The sequence below is a fragment of the Mastigoproctus giganteus genome, chromosome 4 (genome assembly GCF_048544385.1).
Source record: "Mastigoproctus giganteus isolate SK-2022 chromosome 4, ASM4854438v1, whole genome shotgun sequence".
Classification (NCBI taxonomy): domain Eukaryota; kingdom Metazoa; phylum Arthropoda; class Arachnida; order Uropygi; family Thelyphonidae; genus Mastigoproctus; species Mastigoproctus giganteus.
The window spans coordinates 230,448,083-230,466,131 of NC_143578.1; the positions used below are offsets into that span (position 1 = coordinate 230,448,083).

At 31.6% G+C, this 18,049-nt stretch overlaps 1 protein-coding gene across 2 annotated transcripts in view; it reads left to right on the forward strand.

Moving 5' to 3' along the window:
- Positions 1–17,566, forward strand: part of Madm (MLF1-adaptor molecule) — a 144,006-nt gene extending 126,440 nt beyond the window's left edge. Inside the window, exon 14 of one of the 2 annotated variants that reach the window (XM_090372093.1) lies at positions 16,953–17,566. In XM_090372093.1, coding sequence (XP_090228219.1) covers positions 16,953–17,051 — 99 coding nt within the window. In that variant the 3' untranslated portion in view covers positions 17,052–17,566. The remainder of the gene's footprint in view (positions 1–16,952) is intronic. The other variant, XM_090372092.1, reaches the window with a different exon arrangement.
- Positions 17,567–18,049: the final 483 nt, after the last annotated feature.

Sequence of the window (18,049 nt, forward strand, 5' to 3'; positions counted from 1 at the left end):
TTTTTTTTTTTTTTTGTGTATATATTTATTATCTTAGTTTTTGTAAAGTTTCTTAAAAAATAATAAAACAATTTTTAACACAGTATTTTGTTTTATATAAATGGATAAGTGTTGTTAACATATTCTGGGTTCAGTTGTTTAACTGATTACCTTTTTAAAGGCATGTTCACATATATGCATAAGGTGCCTGTTTTTTTCCGCCCTGTTTGTCCACACACCCATCCATCCACATCTAACTTTCAGTGGAAGAAATTTTCATGAAATTTTATATTTAGTTCTTTTAGATTTGTCAGGCCATTCCAAATTTCATTAAAATCAAACAGAAATCTGGCAATAATTATTTCGTTTTCATATATAGCTGAAACACTGGATATCATTTTTGTTACCATGTGCTGATGAGGAGTGAATATACAGATGCAAAGGAAAAGAAAAACGTTCCTAGTTTAAGCAGTGTGTGCATATCAAAGATCTTTTTCCCTCTGTTTATACGGAGGGAAAAAGATCTTTGATATGCACACACTGCTTAAATAGTCAGTTCTGCTATAATGCGGTACATGTGTTCCTAGAAATCTCCGTGTTATGGTTTTTCACACATTAAAAACAGCAGGGCTTGTGGGAAAAATAGGGATGGGACAGAGGACTCAAAAAAAAATTGTTCAGTCTGGCAAGTAAAACATTAAAAAAAGTTGGAAACCCAATAAAATTGCTAATACAGGAACACAGGTGTAAACATCTTAAATTTCTAACAAATAAACAAATATTACAATAAATATAGCACTTTACCTTGACAAGATATGAAGTTTGCTTGATTGATATTTCTGTTCACTGACGTTCTTTTTTTTTTTTTTTATAGATTGTAAAATTTAAAACAGTAAAAAAATAAGCAGTCAATAACAACGAACACAGAACGCACAAATTGCACAAGTGAGACAAGTTTATGAAGCTTAAAAAATAGGAAAGAAGAGAAGATTCTGAAAATATTTATTTATGTTTTTTATATGATTGAAGATTTCATGGAAGGGGAAACACATTTCACCATAATAATGTAAAAACCCACAGAATTCCAGCTATCAGTATTATCGCAAATGCAGTAAGGTTGAGTTTACTACCCATTTATAATTAGATTGCACTGAAAAGCCCAATAAACTGGGAACTGCAAATTGTTTTTATTGTTTTATGATAGTGACCTCCAGAAATGTACTCCTGCTCACGCTATCACACTTCACAAAATTTCTGTTCGAACAGAAAAATGTGAGCTTGTGAAAACATGAGTTTGCCTTTAGTATCACCTGTTATCTTGTGAATACAGCAAATGACAACAGTGTCTCCAACCATACAACTACAGTAAATGTGAAATATAGCTCTCACACATTTGACATTTTTTAAGCTTCTTAAACTTGTATGTATTGCTGCGCAGGTTGCTGCATTCAGCTTGGTGCCAGGTTTTGAGTTCGCCTGGTGTTATACATCATATTATACTCGCATTGTTCTCTGATATATCAGTCGTGTTGGAGCAAATTCATGTTGCAAAAGTGCACATTATAGCAGAACTGACTGTGGTCATTTAATTCATAGACTGGTGCAAGATTTTGTTTACTGCACAAACTTTTCATAACAGCTGCTGGAGATGCTCTCCCTGGTTGCTACTGAGCAGACTGTGTGTGTGTGTGTGTGTGTGTGTGTGTGTGTGTGTGTGTGTGTGTGTGTGTGTGTGTGTGTGTGTGTGTGTGTGTGTGTGTGTGTGTGTGTGTGTCGAGCTAGCGTTGCAGAAAGAGGGTTTTTTTAGTCGCATGTCACTGATGATTGTTTTGAAGGAGTCGCATGTCAGTCATATTGACAGTTTGAATGACAGATTGAACAGTGATATGTGATTTGTTATTGTGTCAGGCAGGCAGGGCTTAAATGCATCGGAAACAGTTAAAGAGATGAATGAAGCACATGGTAATGAGCATCTTGGTAGGACCGCCATATTCCAGTGTCGTGTGTCATTTGAAGGAGCCTTTATCCCAGATGCCACCTGGGCTCCCGCCCATATACATCTAGTTCTCGGCATTGTCTTGCACTAAGCATATAATTTGAGTTTAGTAATGTTATATATCTATAACATTTAGTATAAAGTACAAAACAATTCTCCAAATGGCAAAGACTCAGAACGACCATTTGGCCTCGCGGTAGGGATGGCATCTCCACTCCCACCACGGGAGGTCTTGGTGGGAAGGCCATGTCCCAGCGTGGCCGAACCTTCCGTTGTGAGGTGTTTTCTCCATCAAGACAATGCTAGGCCCCATACGTTAATATTGTGCAGGCAGTGATCACTGCCTTAGGTGCCAAGGTTCTGCCACATCCCCCTTATTCACTGGACTTAACCTCATGTGATTTCTTCCTGTTTCCACTTCTGAAGAAAGCTCTGAAAGGCAAGCTTTTCACATTCAACAGAAGCATTTTGCAGTTTTTCGAAAAATGACCTGAAGAAGCATTAAATGTCTGTTACAACAGTACCCACACATTTAATGTTAAATTGTGTAAAGTTAAAGGGAGAGTATTTGGAGAAGGAGAAATCCACGGAAGATTCAGATGGTGGCAATTAAGATAAAATCCTGTACTAATCTGCAAATTAAATGCTCATCCCTTGTATTAATGAATTATTACTAATTTCTTATATTAACCATAGCATAAATGTGAAATATATGACTTATTTCAGTTGTTATTAAAATCCAGGAGAAAATATAAGTAAAGTGCATTACAAAAATGTGAGCTGCATGTTGCTGTCTTCTTATTTTATTAAATTAGATCTGTGTGTCAACGTGTACAGGTGGGACAGGAAAATGACTGATTTTAAAAACTGGTTTTCTAGGTACCAATGGTGTGGTGAGAATTATATCACCCAACATAATCTTCACCACATTGTTTAGTAACTAAGGAACAGTGGAGTTGTGCACAATGTGCTTTCGCCATCAAGGCATTTTTATAAAAACAGACAGTTATGAGTCCCACCCAATGTTTATTTCTCATTCATTTTAATCATTGAGATCCTGTACCATTTTCATGCCATTAAAACATGAGTGTGTACTTTTTTAAAAAAAGCTGGTTCTGCTTTCAAAAAGAGGTCTCCAGGTGGAATAAAAAGTGCACTTACACTAGAAAACATCATTTCTTCAGGACTGCTCTCATGCAAAGTCCAACGTATTCTCATCAGCATGCACAGTTCTTGATCCTATTCTTGATTCAATAGGAATGTATGAAAAATATTGTTTCAGGACTTAAATTTCCATCCTTACAAGGTACAGATACTGCAAAAATTAAAATCTCAATCTCGTTACCCATAAATTTTTTGTCAAGAAATGCCAACTCATGACTGGATCATAATGAAGACTATTCACAGCCTGTGGATGTGAGCTTCATCAAACTTTCATCTAAACAGTTTTGTGGGGGGGGGGGACTTTTGTTATTGGAAGAAACCCATGCTAGTTCCATCAACAATCATTGCACAGGGACCAGATAACATTTTTTTTAAAAAAAAGTTTCATCTCACAGCATTATCTGCCCATATTTTTTTGAAGATGATAATAGAAGGGAAACAACTGTGATTAACATGATCACAACTCTTTTGACTGAACTATTTACTAGGTTTCAACAAGATGGTGTGACTTTATCATAACTGTGTCAGCATCTTCAGGAATGGTGACATTTTTTGGCCTCCAAGGTTCTCTGACTTGTCAGCATATGATTTTTTTATGGGGACACTTTAAAAAGAAAGTTGTATTCTCATTGCCTACTCACTGCTGAAGAGCTGCAGGAAAGAATTTGTGAAGAAATGGCTGGATTCCTTTGGAGATGCTATACTGTTCCTAAGAAACATGCAGAGATGGAGGCCACCTCGGGATGTGATCTCTTAAAAATAATTATTAAATAATAGTATGCTGTGTTCTTTAAAATGGCATATTTGTAATTTGGCAAATACAAATTCTTTAAATATTGAGTTTTTAAAATTATATTGAAATGTGTTGCATTTTAGTTATTGGTAAAAATCCAAGAGGAATGAAATAAGTATTCCAAAAGGATGAATTAATATTACATTTTGAGGTATGCACTTTTATATTACTTAATTATTTAGTGTTAATTAGTAGTTATTTAGTAATAAGATAATTAATCACAGAAGCATATTGGAATGAAGCTATTAACAATTTGAAAAGAAAATATTACACTTGATTTGAGAATAAAAAAATCTTTAATATAAATGTACTAAAATATATTAAACTGGGAGGCCATACAAATCCCTCTTTGTCTCTATTATGTTGTAGGTGTGGTTTTGAGGTCCTTATTTATTCAAGAAATGATTCATGATAAAGGAACAATGTTTGCATCATTTTTCAACATAATCTCCCAAGAATTTTCAGACATTTGTTGCAATTTTTTCCTAGCTGTGAAAGCTATGGTTAAGCATTCTTTAGGGTTGTGTTTAGTCTGTGGTAAATAGCACCAGATGCCAGTGCTATTTACCACAGGCTCAACAGCTGCATACATCTGTCTGAACTCATTCATTCCACACATTCTATACAGTGAGTATAGAAGGTGGATGAGTTCACATTGTTTTCCCTGAAAAAATTCTTGTACCTGGACAGCATTATGAGGAGGAGCATTATGGTTAAGAGCTGGGAAGAAATTCTCCTTCAAAATTTCCAGATAGTTGTTTTCCTTAACTTTGGTGTCACTAGGAGTATAGTGTGTGAGGATGATACCTTCATCTTCCCAGAAAATTGCTTGTCACCATATTCTCTGCACTTGCAACATGAAATTCCTTCAGCTGCAGTGAATTTGACATGTGTACATGCATTGAGCAGAATGGCACATGGTTTCAATCTAAACAGTCGAATATTTCATCCATAGTAATAGTTGTGGAGAAGCACCGCAATCCATCCCAGCACCTCATATAAATTTTTCTTTCCCTGTACATTTTTTGCATCCACTAGCTCTTTTGTATACATTTACAGTTTTCTTGGTACATATTGAAATGAGTTATCTTTCTGTTCTGGAGACCTATCCAGCTGAAATTTGTTCAATTTTGAAGTCTTTGTGCAAAACTGTATTCATAGAGCACATGTGCCTAACAAAGTTTTTCCATTTTCTGTCATCTCTGCCATAACCTTTTCCCCAATCATGTACATTTTTTGCATCCACTGGCTCTTTTGTGTACATTTCTGATTTTTCGGTGAATATTGATGGGAGAAATTTTCAGATATGAAAATCTAATATTAATCACTGCTCTTAAAAGGAAAATAATGCAAGTTTGTTATGTCATATTCACTATCACTTGTAATGCTGCTAGTATGGAGGTACCTCAAACAACAAATACATGTTATTCATTAACATATTTGTGAAATATAATTAGATCTTAACTTTAATTCACCTCTTATTGAGAAAATTAATTTACTTTCATTGACAGTAATAAAAGCAAAAGTAATTCATATGATGTAATTGAAAAAGTGCAAGCTCTTAGAAAAAAGAAATTGCAGTTCAGAGAATAGGAACATAAATTAATGAGCTATTTGGTGAACAACTAACCTTACCTAACTGCAAAGTTTACTTGGCTGGCTAGATTAGAGGCTGAGAACCATAGTTGTATTGGGGATGCAGTTCAAAATTGGTGTCACTGCTGACTTAATTGTTGTGAGAGGAAACTGCACTGTGTTTTTATACTCTTGGTAATGATACATAAGAGGGGGAAAGCCCCCCAACAATAGGTATTCTTTAGGTAAATACTGCTAAAAAAAACAAACAGTGCAGAACTATCCCAGTAACAGCAACATGGTTGTGACATCACTACTAGCCAGCCATTTGTGGATTGCATATGACATACTTATAAACCAAGTATGATTCTTAAACTGGATCGCATCTAAGTCACTCCACCCATCCAGAGTTCCACATGGTAAATTCCAGGGAGGTCAATGATGGAAGCTGTTTACTGAATGTCATGAATAAGAACATTCATATCTGAATTGTCCTGCACATTTCTTTTTTCTTGGTGCATTTGCATAGTGTAACATCAATATTATAGTATTTGCTCTTATTTCTTTTGGCTGCTCATCAATTAAGTAAATTAATTTTCTTAATATACTTTTCACCTTTTACTTCTGTGGAAGATCCACAAATTGGGCTTGCATTTCTCATCCCCCACCCATACTTGGTTATATTTGTACTAAAGATTAACATAGTGAAGCATTCTTCTTTTTTTTTTTTTTTTTTTTGAACAATGTTAACACCAAAAGCTAGGCACACAGATGGATTTAATGTATAGTGCACTTGTCCATAAAATCTCTATCCTAGTAATAGGTCACATGCAGATTATGTGAACAAGAAAGCAGACAGAAAATTCTTCCAGTAGAGTAGAGCACTGACACCCCTAACTAAATAGATATGCATTTAAAAATGCTGACTTTCTGCATTTTTAAATACATCCCACAGTTACAAGAAAAGAGAACAAATGCTTGGTGCTAAATTCAACAAAGAAGGTGATGCAAAGATTGTTTAAAGTTAATACTGAAGACAAAATAATTTTAAATAAATATGATTTATCTTAAAAATTAGTTTTATATACTTTTCTCTTTAATTAATTAAATTTCTCTTTCAGAAATTTAACAGAAATTGTTGCTATTAATTATACATTTTGCTCTTGTATTTTGATTTGGTTATCACTTTACTAACTTCTGTTATTCTTTTAGCATGTGATTTTTTTTTTTTTTTTTTTTTACATAGAGAGTAAAAGTTATTCTTATACAAATACAAGTACTGAATCAAGTGTAATAAAAACATGTTCTGTATTAAAACTGCTGATTTATTAGTTTAGAATTTTACTATCTGTGTTTTATGTTTTGTTTAGTTTTAAGTCACATGTCTTTCCAACTCCTGTTGTTCAGCCTCACTGAAGCAAGATTTAGATAACTTCATTGTTGTGGTGTTTCAGGTTAACAGTGATCTGTCTATGCATTTGGAATTCAAATATATATGCTACCACATGGACACAGCCAACCAAGGATGACTTATTATTTCAAACTGAGTGCAGTGCACACAAGATTTGATCTAGAATTTACATTGATTTGATTTAAAAGCAGTATATTTCAGGCTCTATTTCAAACCCTTGTACTGGTGTAAAAATATACACTGAGTAATCACTGAATTATGACCACCTACCTAATACTTTGTAGGTCCTCCTTTTGCCTGCAATACAGCAGCTATCCCACGTGGCATTGATTCAATGAGATGTCAGAAGCGTTCGGGAGGTATGGCCAACCAAGCTGTGTGTAATGCGGTCAGCTATGGAGGTCATTGGTGTATTCAGATGCCTGATATGCCTTTCCATAGTGTCCCACAAGTGCTCTTTGAGATTGTTATCGGGGGGAAGTCTGGTGGCCAATCGATATGCTGGAAGTCAGAACTGTTCCTCAAACCATTCCTGCACAAACAAGTGTTCGATGGCTCGGTGCATTGTCATCTTGGAAGCCACCATTGCCATTCAGGAAAAAGTGTAACATAGCAGAGTGTATATAGTCAGCAAGCAGTTGACAATAGTGGAGGCCACTGATACGTTGTTCCACATGCACCGGGGGGTCCAGGTTCCTGCCAGTGAAACATGCCCCACACCATACAACCACATTCACCAGCCTGCACTTTTGATACCATGCATGATGGATCAAGAACCTCATGTTGTTGACACCAAATCCGTACATGACCATCCATGGTGTGGAGTAAATAACGTGACTCATCTGACCAGCACACCTTCTTCCAGTCTTCTAATGTCCAACTTGCATGCTCTCTGCATCAGGCGAGTCTTTTACGCCGATGAACCTTAGTTAGGAGAGGATTCTGTAAGAGTCATCTGCTGGTATAGCCCATGCGTCCGATGCATGGTCAAGCCAGGTATTGTTCCGAGTTGGCCCATGTTGTATCAGGTAGTCAACCCGTCAACAGTGCTGCGCCTGTACAAGTTGTTGGACCCAGCACTCACATCTAACATCAACCTTCTGCTGACCTTTGCAGTTTTGCCTTTGGGTCATTGTTTGACCATTTGGACGCCAGTCCTATTACACTTTAACCACTGCAGCTCTTGAACACCCTGCCAGTTCAGCCATTTGGAAAATCGAGGCACCAGCTTGTCGAGCACCCACAATCTGTCCTTTATCAAAGTCTGATAAATCCTTTTACCCATCATGCTTGGAATTTTACTACCTACTGAACCACTGACACCTTATCTATGCTACATAGGTCGACCAACTGTGCACTCTCATACTTCACGTGGTCAACGGATCACATTCAGTTTTCATAAGGGTGGGCATAATTCAGTGGTCAGTCAGTGTAGATTAACGTTGATAGATGAACATAACTTATTTGGTACAATAGTGCTGAACTGACTAAATGGTTAACTTGAGAATACAGTAGTACCCGCATTTCAGTTGCTCTTGTTCAACTGAGCAACAGAAATGTGTTTTTTCCTGTGTGACTGAAAAATACGGCAATGTTCTTGTGGTTCTGTTCTCTCTGTCATGTAAATTCCTCCAACTCTGTGTGACCCACAGTCAAATAGTACTTCAGGAGAGAGAGAGAGAGAGAATTCCCCCACCCCCAGTGAAGGACACCTATTCAAGTTATTGAAGAGTGTTTGGTAAATTGTCATGATTGTATATACCTCTAGTACATGCCTGTATGTCCATTCTGTATATGTGGTGTAATAATTCTTGTGCATTAGCAAACACACAACAACAAACTGAAACTTATTTTTAGATGTATAATTTTCTATATTTTCCGTGCACAGGAATGTAAACCTGAAAATCACTGTTAGTTTTTCAAAACAAAAAACCTTGCAAATGAAAACAAACATGGAAAAAATTGATTTTTACCTTAATATGTAAACAACATGTACAGTCATTGTGTTTGTGTGTGTACAAATATATGTTTTGTATAATTATAAGAATGTTTTTGCTTAGAAAAATATTTGCTATAATAAGTAGAAACTGTAATTGTTACACAACAACAACTTACACAATAGCTTTGGAATTGTATATATAGAGAACTGTTATTGCTGTATAAAATAAATAGAAATAAACAGTCGTAGAAGTAACACTTTTTCTAACTCATGCTTATAGCTGGTTAACTTTGGTCCCCTTTCATGTCAAACAAATTGCAGTGTGACTAACTTAATGGCAACTCTTTGCCCCTTATACAGCTGCAATAAAATTATGAAAAAGCTGCTTTATTCATCACTGGAAATATGAAATGGCTTCAGAAAGTATAGCAAACAGTCCCTCTTGACTATAAATTAATTAAACTGTTCTACCCCTAATCACATTTTTCTAACAGCAGATACTGTTGGTAATCTGCACTTTCATCATATGGATAATAATATATATAACCAACAATGTACTTTAAATAGTGTGCTATGTACAATATATGATAAATACATTAAATACAGTACATAGCTAGATAATTCACTCTCATCCATTTTGCTTTCAAAAGGTGATTTTTTTTATGAAGTTGCAGAAATGTTCTCAAAATCGAAATATCAGTTTGTAAATCAAACCTAGTGACAAGAGTTTTTGTTAGGACATAATTTGCTTTAGAGAGATCTGACACTTGATGATTATTCACAGGATTGTTGAAATACCAATTAAATTCCTAATGCAGAAATTTTTGCATAATGCATTACACTTTCCTTATCTTTGTTACCAAAAGTTCAGCCAATTTGACATAACCAAAATGTAGTTTTTATACAACATATGGCACAAGCATTTCAAGGAAGATTAGGATGGAATACTCTTGGAGCAAATTGCAATTCCAGGAAAGTGTGACCGAAGACACAAATAATAATTTGTTCAGTAAGTAAAGAAATACCCATCTTGTATGGCAGTACTCATGGTTTGTGAAAGAACACTGAAACATTGAGATTTTGTGCTTGCTGAATTCCAGCAGTTTGACACCTATGTCAAAACATTCTGAAACGTGTGAAGACATTCAAATATTGTTTGAATGATGTCAAGGATTTCTCATTTGCGCACAGTGACCAGTGGCTTTGCCATTATGATCAACATGGCTTTGCCATTATGATCCAGAAAATCAAGTTTCAGTCAAATGGAGTAGAAACAATCTGATTCATCATATCCCAAAAATGTTGAGCCATCTCTTCTGCTACAAAACAAATGACACTTATGTCTAACAAAGAATTTTATTTATTTATTATATATATTTTTTATGTACTTTGTCACATGGTACAATCTTGAATAAGGGAGCATACATTGAAGTTCCATGTGATTCGTTTAGATTGTTACCTAAAATAAAATTATGCAGATGTGTTCAGGTAGCATCTGACATCCTTATTTTTATTTTAAAGATTTCAGTAAATTTTTTTGCAGCATGAAATTAGTGCCAAAATTTCTTGCCATTTGATGGGTTCTTACAGAATAACTTGATGTATTTTTTCATTTGCTGCATTGATTTTTGCAGTACACTTTCTTTTGTTGTAACAATTTTTTTAATTATCCAACCAATCATGAAATTGCCCTTTAAAGATACTAAAACTCTGAGCAAACACCCACTCTTTTTCACCCAAATGATTTTATACTGATGGGGATTTGTTGTAGAATTTACAATGACAAACTCAACTTGTTTACAATGAACATTTTAGAAATAATTTAGTAAAATAAAATTTGAAGATAATCATACAAAACATTGTTTATTTTGACACTGATATTCAGCTTTGTCCTCAAGATATTAGTTTCCAGGAGAGAATATATTATGCCTTCTAAAATATGCTACAGTCAAGTTTTTTTCTGGTCTCAAATTTACTGTGTGTGTGTGTGTGTGTGTGTGTGAAAAGACACCCTTTTCTGTTTTGCTTGCAATTCTGGCCATTGTAAGTTATGTGGAAACATCCTTATTTTGTCAGTTTTTTAAATATTTTTTTCTTATTTGTTATCTTCTATCACTCTATATTATATATATTTGCCATAAAATCTAATTCAATATAGAGTAATATTAGATTAAATAATCATGGCTTACATTAAAACATAATTTATTTAATGTTTTTAATGTTAAAAAATATATTCCCTTGTTTGCATGGATTAATATAAGTTATGAGGCTCATTTTTGATATAATTTTTTTTTTAAATCCTTATAATTCAAGATTTTATATCTTTGGTTCTGTAATATATTTTGTTTGTTTATTATCTATGTGTGCATTATATTTTTAATTCCATTTCATCTCAGATTTGATATTATCTTAAAATTTAAGATAATTATGTTTTTTGTATTATATTCTTAGTCAGTTACATATTTGAATCAAATATAATAAATGGATTCAAGTGAGCAGTTTAATCCAAAATACTAGTCATTACTTTCTTCCTCTAAGACAAAGATGACAATATTGTTCAGAAGTAATGACACTCTTATTCATAAAAATAAATCAAGTTTGTGCACTTTTGGAAAATGGAAATGTGCTTTCATTTAAAATTTTATTTTGCCCTAGGTTTACATCAATTAAGGTTTACACATACATCAATTAATAAAATGCAGTTAGTTGGGTTAAAAAAAAAATTGTTTTTATTCTATAATTCTCATCTGTCTAATATTATCCCAACTGGGAAGGCTGTTAGTGCAGTGATTTCCTTCTTTTAAATAAAGAAAAATATATCAGTTTTTAAGATGTACTGTTTACCTAAAATAGCTCAGTATATAGCATCTTGATGATCGAAGATTGACTGTGTATGCCTGAAAACTAAAAACATGAAAAAATACTTTTTTTCACAGGCAAAAAAAAATATATATTTAAAGTTCTGTTGTTCATTATAAATTCTTATCTATCACATGCAGCTGGTTTCTGCATTTCTACTCTATACAACTAATATATAGATATTAGTTGGCGGCATTTCTTTTAACTAAATACTCCTCTTGGGAAGAGCTTCATTTATTTTAAAGTACATCAACACTGACAACTTGTTGATTATTAAAAGTTGACTACCAGTACATGAACCAAAAAACCATCTAAAATTACTTTGTCTTTTTGCAGGCATAGAAAAATAAAAAGAAGTGGAAAAGTTATGTTATTCTATGTAAATACATGCTTTACACATGACGAATTCTTTATACTTATTTCCATGAAAATGATTTTCTACTGATATGGTCATTAAAAGGCATGAAAAACAAGTGATTTAAATTTATTTAAAGAAAGAAAGACATCTTTGCATTTTTGTTGTAAACTTATTTAATTTTGGAAATAGGTAGCCACATAAGGGATACAAATAAAATTTTAAATAAATGCATATTGAAACATATTAGGTATTCTTCCAGTCCCCTCCTCAGTGGCTTACAAATGCTGTTATATTTGACTATGCATTTATTTTAAAATATAAATTTCATTTTCAGTCTTTGATGTCGCTCCCTATTTCTAAAACTAAACAAGTTTATACCAAGAATGCAGGGAAGTAAAAGTTGCTTTGCCTTTTCTTTTATGCCAGAGGCAAAATAGTTTGCCTCTGCCATAAAAGAACTCAAAATAGTTTCAATTCTTGGCTGACTTTCTCTCACTACTCAGAGTTTTTCACTTCCCTTGAGTTGAGTTGCCTTGATATTTCCATTTTCTTAAAGTTATTCTGTATTCCAAAGGAGAAGCTTGTGCTCTTTTATTTTTTTTTAAGGGCATATTCACTGCACTTGTGACTTTTTTTTTTTTAATATTCACTATCATATTACATATCTCTTTGCTACTGAACTACTTGATTTATATTCATTGGGCAAACATACCCACCCTCATCTTGGAAGACAAAGCATTTTTATTGATTTGGTGGGGGAGGGGGATCTTTTTAGTCTCTGAATTCATATTTTGACAATTTTGATTTCTGGTTATTTTAACACAATCTTATATATTGCTTTCTTTTTTCCTTTTTTTTTTTTTTTTTTTTATTTTGTGTAACATGCAGATGCCATCATTTGTACTTTTCTTATTATAAGAGATTTAATTTTATGGCAATGAATTTTTGTCTCAATAATCTTCCAAGATATATAAGAATTGTCAGTCTTATTTTATATGATAATGCATTTAATATGTCTAATTCTTCACTTGTTATTTAAAATTAGTTAAATTTAATTATAAAACATTACTAAATGAAGTGCAGTTAATATAATTAATGATTTTTGAAAATGATCTGATCATAATTTTTAAATCTGCTGTATATTTTGTAATTTGTAATAGGTATATAATTTTTGTATATGATCATTCTAATTTTTTTTGGGTGGTGGCATTTAGAAAATATTAAACTGAACTTATTCTTTGAAGAAATTTCTTGACAGGTGGTGGGGATTGAAATTTATTAAAGATGATTCAGGCTATTAGCAAGTAAATAATTTTATATCAATAAATAATGGAAAAGCTGTGTATATTGTAAATAAAATCTCAAAAATATCTTCCCTCCCCCCCCCCCATATACATAACATTCATTTAAACAGTTTACAGAAAATGTATATCTAGCTTGCAGAAAAAGGCAGCTCATTATACTGTAATAATATGGTTATTAAATGTTATGTATTAGTAACTTGATTCTTATAGTACAGTTGTTTGTATTTCAGTATTTAAAAATGTCATAATTTCAGTATGATATTTTGACTATACAAAAATTAGCAGTTTTTATTAACTTTGAAGATTACTTTCATAGTATAAGAAAAAATGTAAAAAAAATATTAGTAACTTGATTCTTATAGTACAGTTGTTTGTATTTCAGTATTTAAAAATGTCATAATTTCAGTATGATATTTTGACTATACAAAAATTAGCAGTTTTTATTAACTTTGAAGATTACTTTCATAGTATAAGAAAAAATGTAATTTATTGGTTAATAAATGTTTTTAAACTAATACAAGGCATATTGATGCCATATGTCATTTTCAGTGGTCAGGATAACAGTTATTCTTTTTACTAGAATACCCTCTTAAAAGAATTTTTAGGAGATGGTTCTAGTAAAGAAAACTTCATTTTCTTTACTAGAACCATCTATTAACTTTACTAAGAACCATCTTAACTATTAACATTAATTAATAATAAATTTAAAAATTTGCTTGCAAATGGTGTTCATTTGAGATATATTATGAACATATATTAATTGATCCATTGTGTGTGAAAAATTAAAATATTTTTGCATATATTTTTATCCGAAAAAACCCATATAAAATATTGCAATTTTTGAAAAAATAAATACCTGAAAGCTTCTTTAAAATTGTTTTCTGAATTTTTTCTTAATATTTTCTTAATTTGGTTACTCTTCTAAATTTTGTGTTTAAATTACTTTTTATGTCTTAGAATCTTTTTTATTATTTATTTTTAATTTTCTCTCCCATATAACAAATTGATATTGTTGGCTACATCTAAAGGATTCAGTAGTTGTTTTAGTTGATTTTTTTTATTACTTTAAAGCTTTAAAGTAATTTTAAGTTGTTGGTGCTTTATAGCTTTAAAGCATTGTTATATTACAGTGGTAATGCTTTGCTGTAGTATTATAATTTTGTATATACTCTGTATTTTGAGACATGTAAATTAAGATAAACTTATAATCTTATATTTATCAGTCAAAACAGTTAGTTTTAAAGTATTGCTCTAATTTTAAATATGTTGTTATTTGTTTAATATTTGCCAATTTAATTAATATACATATAGAATTCTCATTGCTTAGGTAGGCTGGTTATTAATAGTTTAATGAACTTACAAAATAATTGATTTATGTGGTTTTATAATTTCAGTTCCTTTCAATTTTGCTTATTTTTACTGTTTTAAATAACACAGAAAATGAAAGTTAAATTTACATATATTCCATAAATGCTCTTGCAGTTATATAAGATTAATTATATATATATATATATATATATTTTTTTTTTTTTTTTTTTATTATTATTATTATCATTTATTATTATTTTTTTTTAATTAGTCATGTTATCTTACTTTTTTTGCATTTGGATCTTAGTATGACTTACCAAAGTTCATTTTGTTCATGATTTTCTGTTGCTTTAAAGTAAGGCTAACCTTTTATATGATATGTACTTACCCGCAGAACCCCTTCATATTTGTTCATCTTAAATGCTTGAATTTTTTTTTTTTTTTTTTTTTTTGATATTTTGAAAATTCTGCTGTGTGTGTGTAGTTCATTTATTTTTCATAATCTTGCCCTCTAGTAAATTGCCTTTATTACTGTTTATTCAATTATTCATACCTTGCACAAGTGTGAATGATTACTTAAAGATACTTAAACAGTAGGATTTTATTTGAATTAAGTTTCTGTATTCATCAAATTAGTTTTGAAAAATGAAGCAGTTGCTAATTTATTAACACTTAATATGCAATAAATTAACTATTTTCTGTGTAAAATTTTGGAAACAGATTAGTGAAACAAGAATAATGAAATGTCGACTATTTTCAGTTAATATTGAATGTATGTTTAATTCATATATTTTCTTTTTGCATTAGGATTTCTGTTAATTATTTGTTTCTTTTAGTGGTGGTGCTGTTTCAGAATTGGCATATTGCTTAATTCAGTTCTATAAACATTGTAGAATATTTTAAATACAAATAAATTATATAAACTATACTCGTATAAATTGTACAAGCTTATTTGTACGTTATCTGAATATAGTTAAATTTGCTGATTTCTATATTATATCGTAATGACTGAATTTAACTGAAATTACAATATTTCATTCAAATTTTATTCTGGCAGTGCATCATATAGATTTTCTACTTTGCTTTCTACACAGAAAATAATACCCTAATAAAGTCAGTTGTTTTCAAGAGAAAAACAGTTTAATGAGAATTAAATTATGGAAGTTTATTGTTGCACAATTTACACAAATTTTTTAAGTGCATATTATATATCTTTACAAAGCAATATGCTCTGTTTTATCCAAAATTAGTTTTGATGAAAATTGACAGTGCTATTGAAAAAATTGTTTAAATTTTAAGAAATTAAAATTAATTCTCTACATCCATTCATCCCTCATGCTCTTAAAATACTCATCTTGCATTGTAATTATGCAATGCTTGGTGAGTGCAGTACCTATACTTACAGAACCTGTTGATATCAGTGTACTGTGCAACTAGTCTTATTTATTTTAAAGACAAAAATATTTTAAAATATCAATGGCATCCACATTCAAGTTTTGTTAGGGGGGGGGTGCATGAAAGTTTCAGACAAGTGAGGGTTAGAATTGAATTAAAAAATAATTTCAGCCTTTCAAGTATGACATTGATTATTATCATCCTCATGCACACAAGATACATATAGGTCTGTATGTATCTTGTGTGAGGTGGCTACTGAACATTAGTTCCACTCTGCTTGGAAAAGGAGCAAGTTTGAATCCTATCAAGATGGAAGGAATTTTTTTTCACACATGGTCTGTCTTGGGCTTGGGTTTCCATACAGCTAAATAGGATGAACTGTATAATACACAAGTTATAGATACAATATACTAACTAATATGACATACTCTATTATATTATTTATATTAGGGGAAAGAACTTGTGCTAAAACATGGCAGAGGTTCAAAATCTAGGAGTTCACCTCCACCTCCTAGATTCTGCCTCATGTAGGTGCTCTTAACTCTTACTATTTTTTTTTTCTACTACATAATATAATTATTTGGATTGATTTCTTATATGGTAAAATACTATACCTTCCACAACCCGGTAGCCATCTTATTTATTAATACGTATATTTATACTATTTATTAATATTATATTTTGGTATAAAATTTTGTGAGATTTTGAAGATGGAAAAGCAAAACTTGAAATTAATGTTAGATTACTAATGTTTTGGTTATTTGTTTAAAAAATTTTCGTAGGTGAAAAAGAAATGAACTTCAACTTGAAGATTCATAGTGTATTTTTTGTTAAAATTTTAAAGATATAGAGTTTTATTTTTTCCTTGCAGAATGACAGAGACATGGTAGCAACTTTAATTGGAGATACCCTTAGTCGTAGACACATTCCAAACTTACCCAATTCAGTGCCATTGCAAGCAGCTTCATAGTATTCTGTAGCAGTGGGCAAAATGCCTGGTGCAGTGCCATATTGCCAGTAGTGGCTTATCCTTTCTCCTTCTCTGCTGTTGAGCAGCATTTCTTTTCATCCTGTGGCTGGAGAATACATCACAAGTTCCATGAACAGTCTTGTGGACCTTTGCAATCCTTACGTTTTGTACCAAATATCTAGCAATTAGAGGGTGTATAAAAGTGCTTGACTTTGCCTGCAGCTTTATTTTTCCATCCTCTGATATATGCTAGGATTCCAATTTTTAATTGGTTATCATCTCTTTTATAATTTTAAGCATGGAAAAAAGAAAGAAAGCAATTTAAGTTTCACTTCCTTGATAATGCACCCCAAGGAAGAAACAAGTGAAGAATAAATGATAGAGAATCAACACCATGATAATTTAATCTCAGTAGTCACAAAGTATATCTGTGGTTGCTACATCCTTGCAACATGGAAGAAAAAATTTCCTATGTGTTAAGAATGTTTTCAAATATTTACAGTTATTTAAGTTTTTAATTCATGAAATCAACAGAAAAATATTGAGAAATTAGTGTTGAAATTCTTTAATCATTAAAATTAAAATAATATTGTGATGATAGTTGAATTTTTTATATGCACAAATGGTATACATTATAATGCCCTTGTATTTTAGCCTTAAACCGTATATTTTCATATGCTGGTATCAAAATTTTTTTTTCTCTTTATTCCAAATTCTAATTCTGTGTGGGTTTTCTAAAACCGTCCTAAAAAAAAAAAAAAAAATTCACTTATCAGTCCATTTAATTCTAAAAACCCATTAAGTGTAAGTTAGTTTCTGTTGATACTGTATAGTTTGTTTTTAGTGGTTTTTTTTTTTTTTTTTTTTGTTATGCTTGCAGTTTTTTTTTTTTTTTTTTTTTTAATGGATTAACCTATATCACATATGGCTGGAAGTATTTTACAAAATGTTTTTTTTTTTTTTTTTTTTTTTCTCTCCCCGGTTTATTCATAGTATAT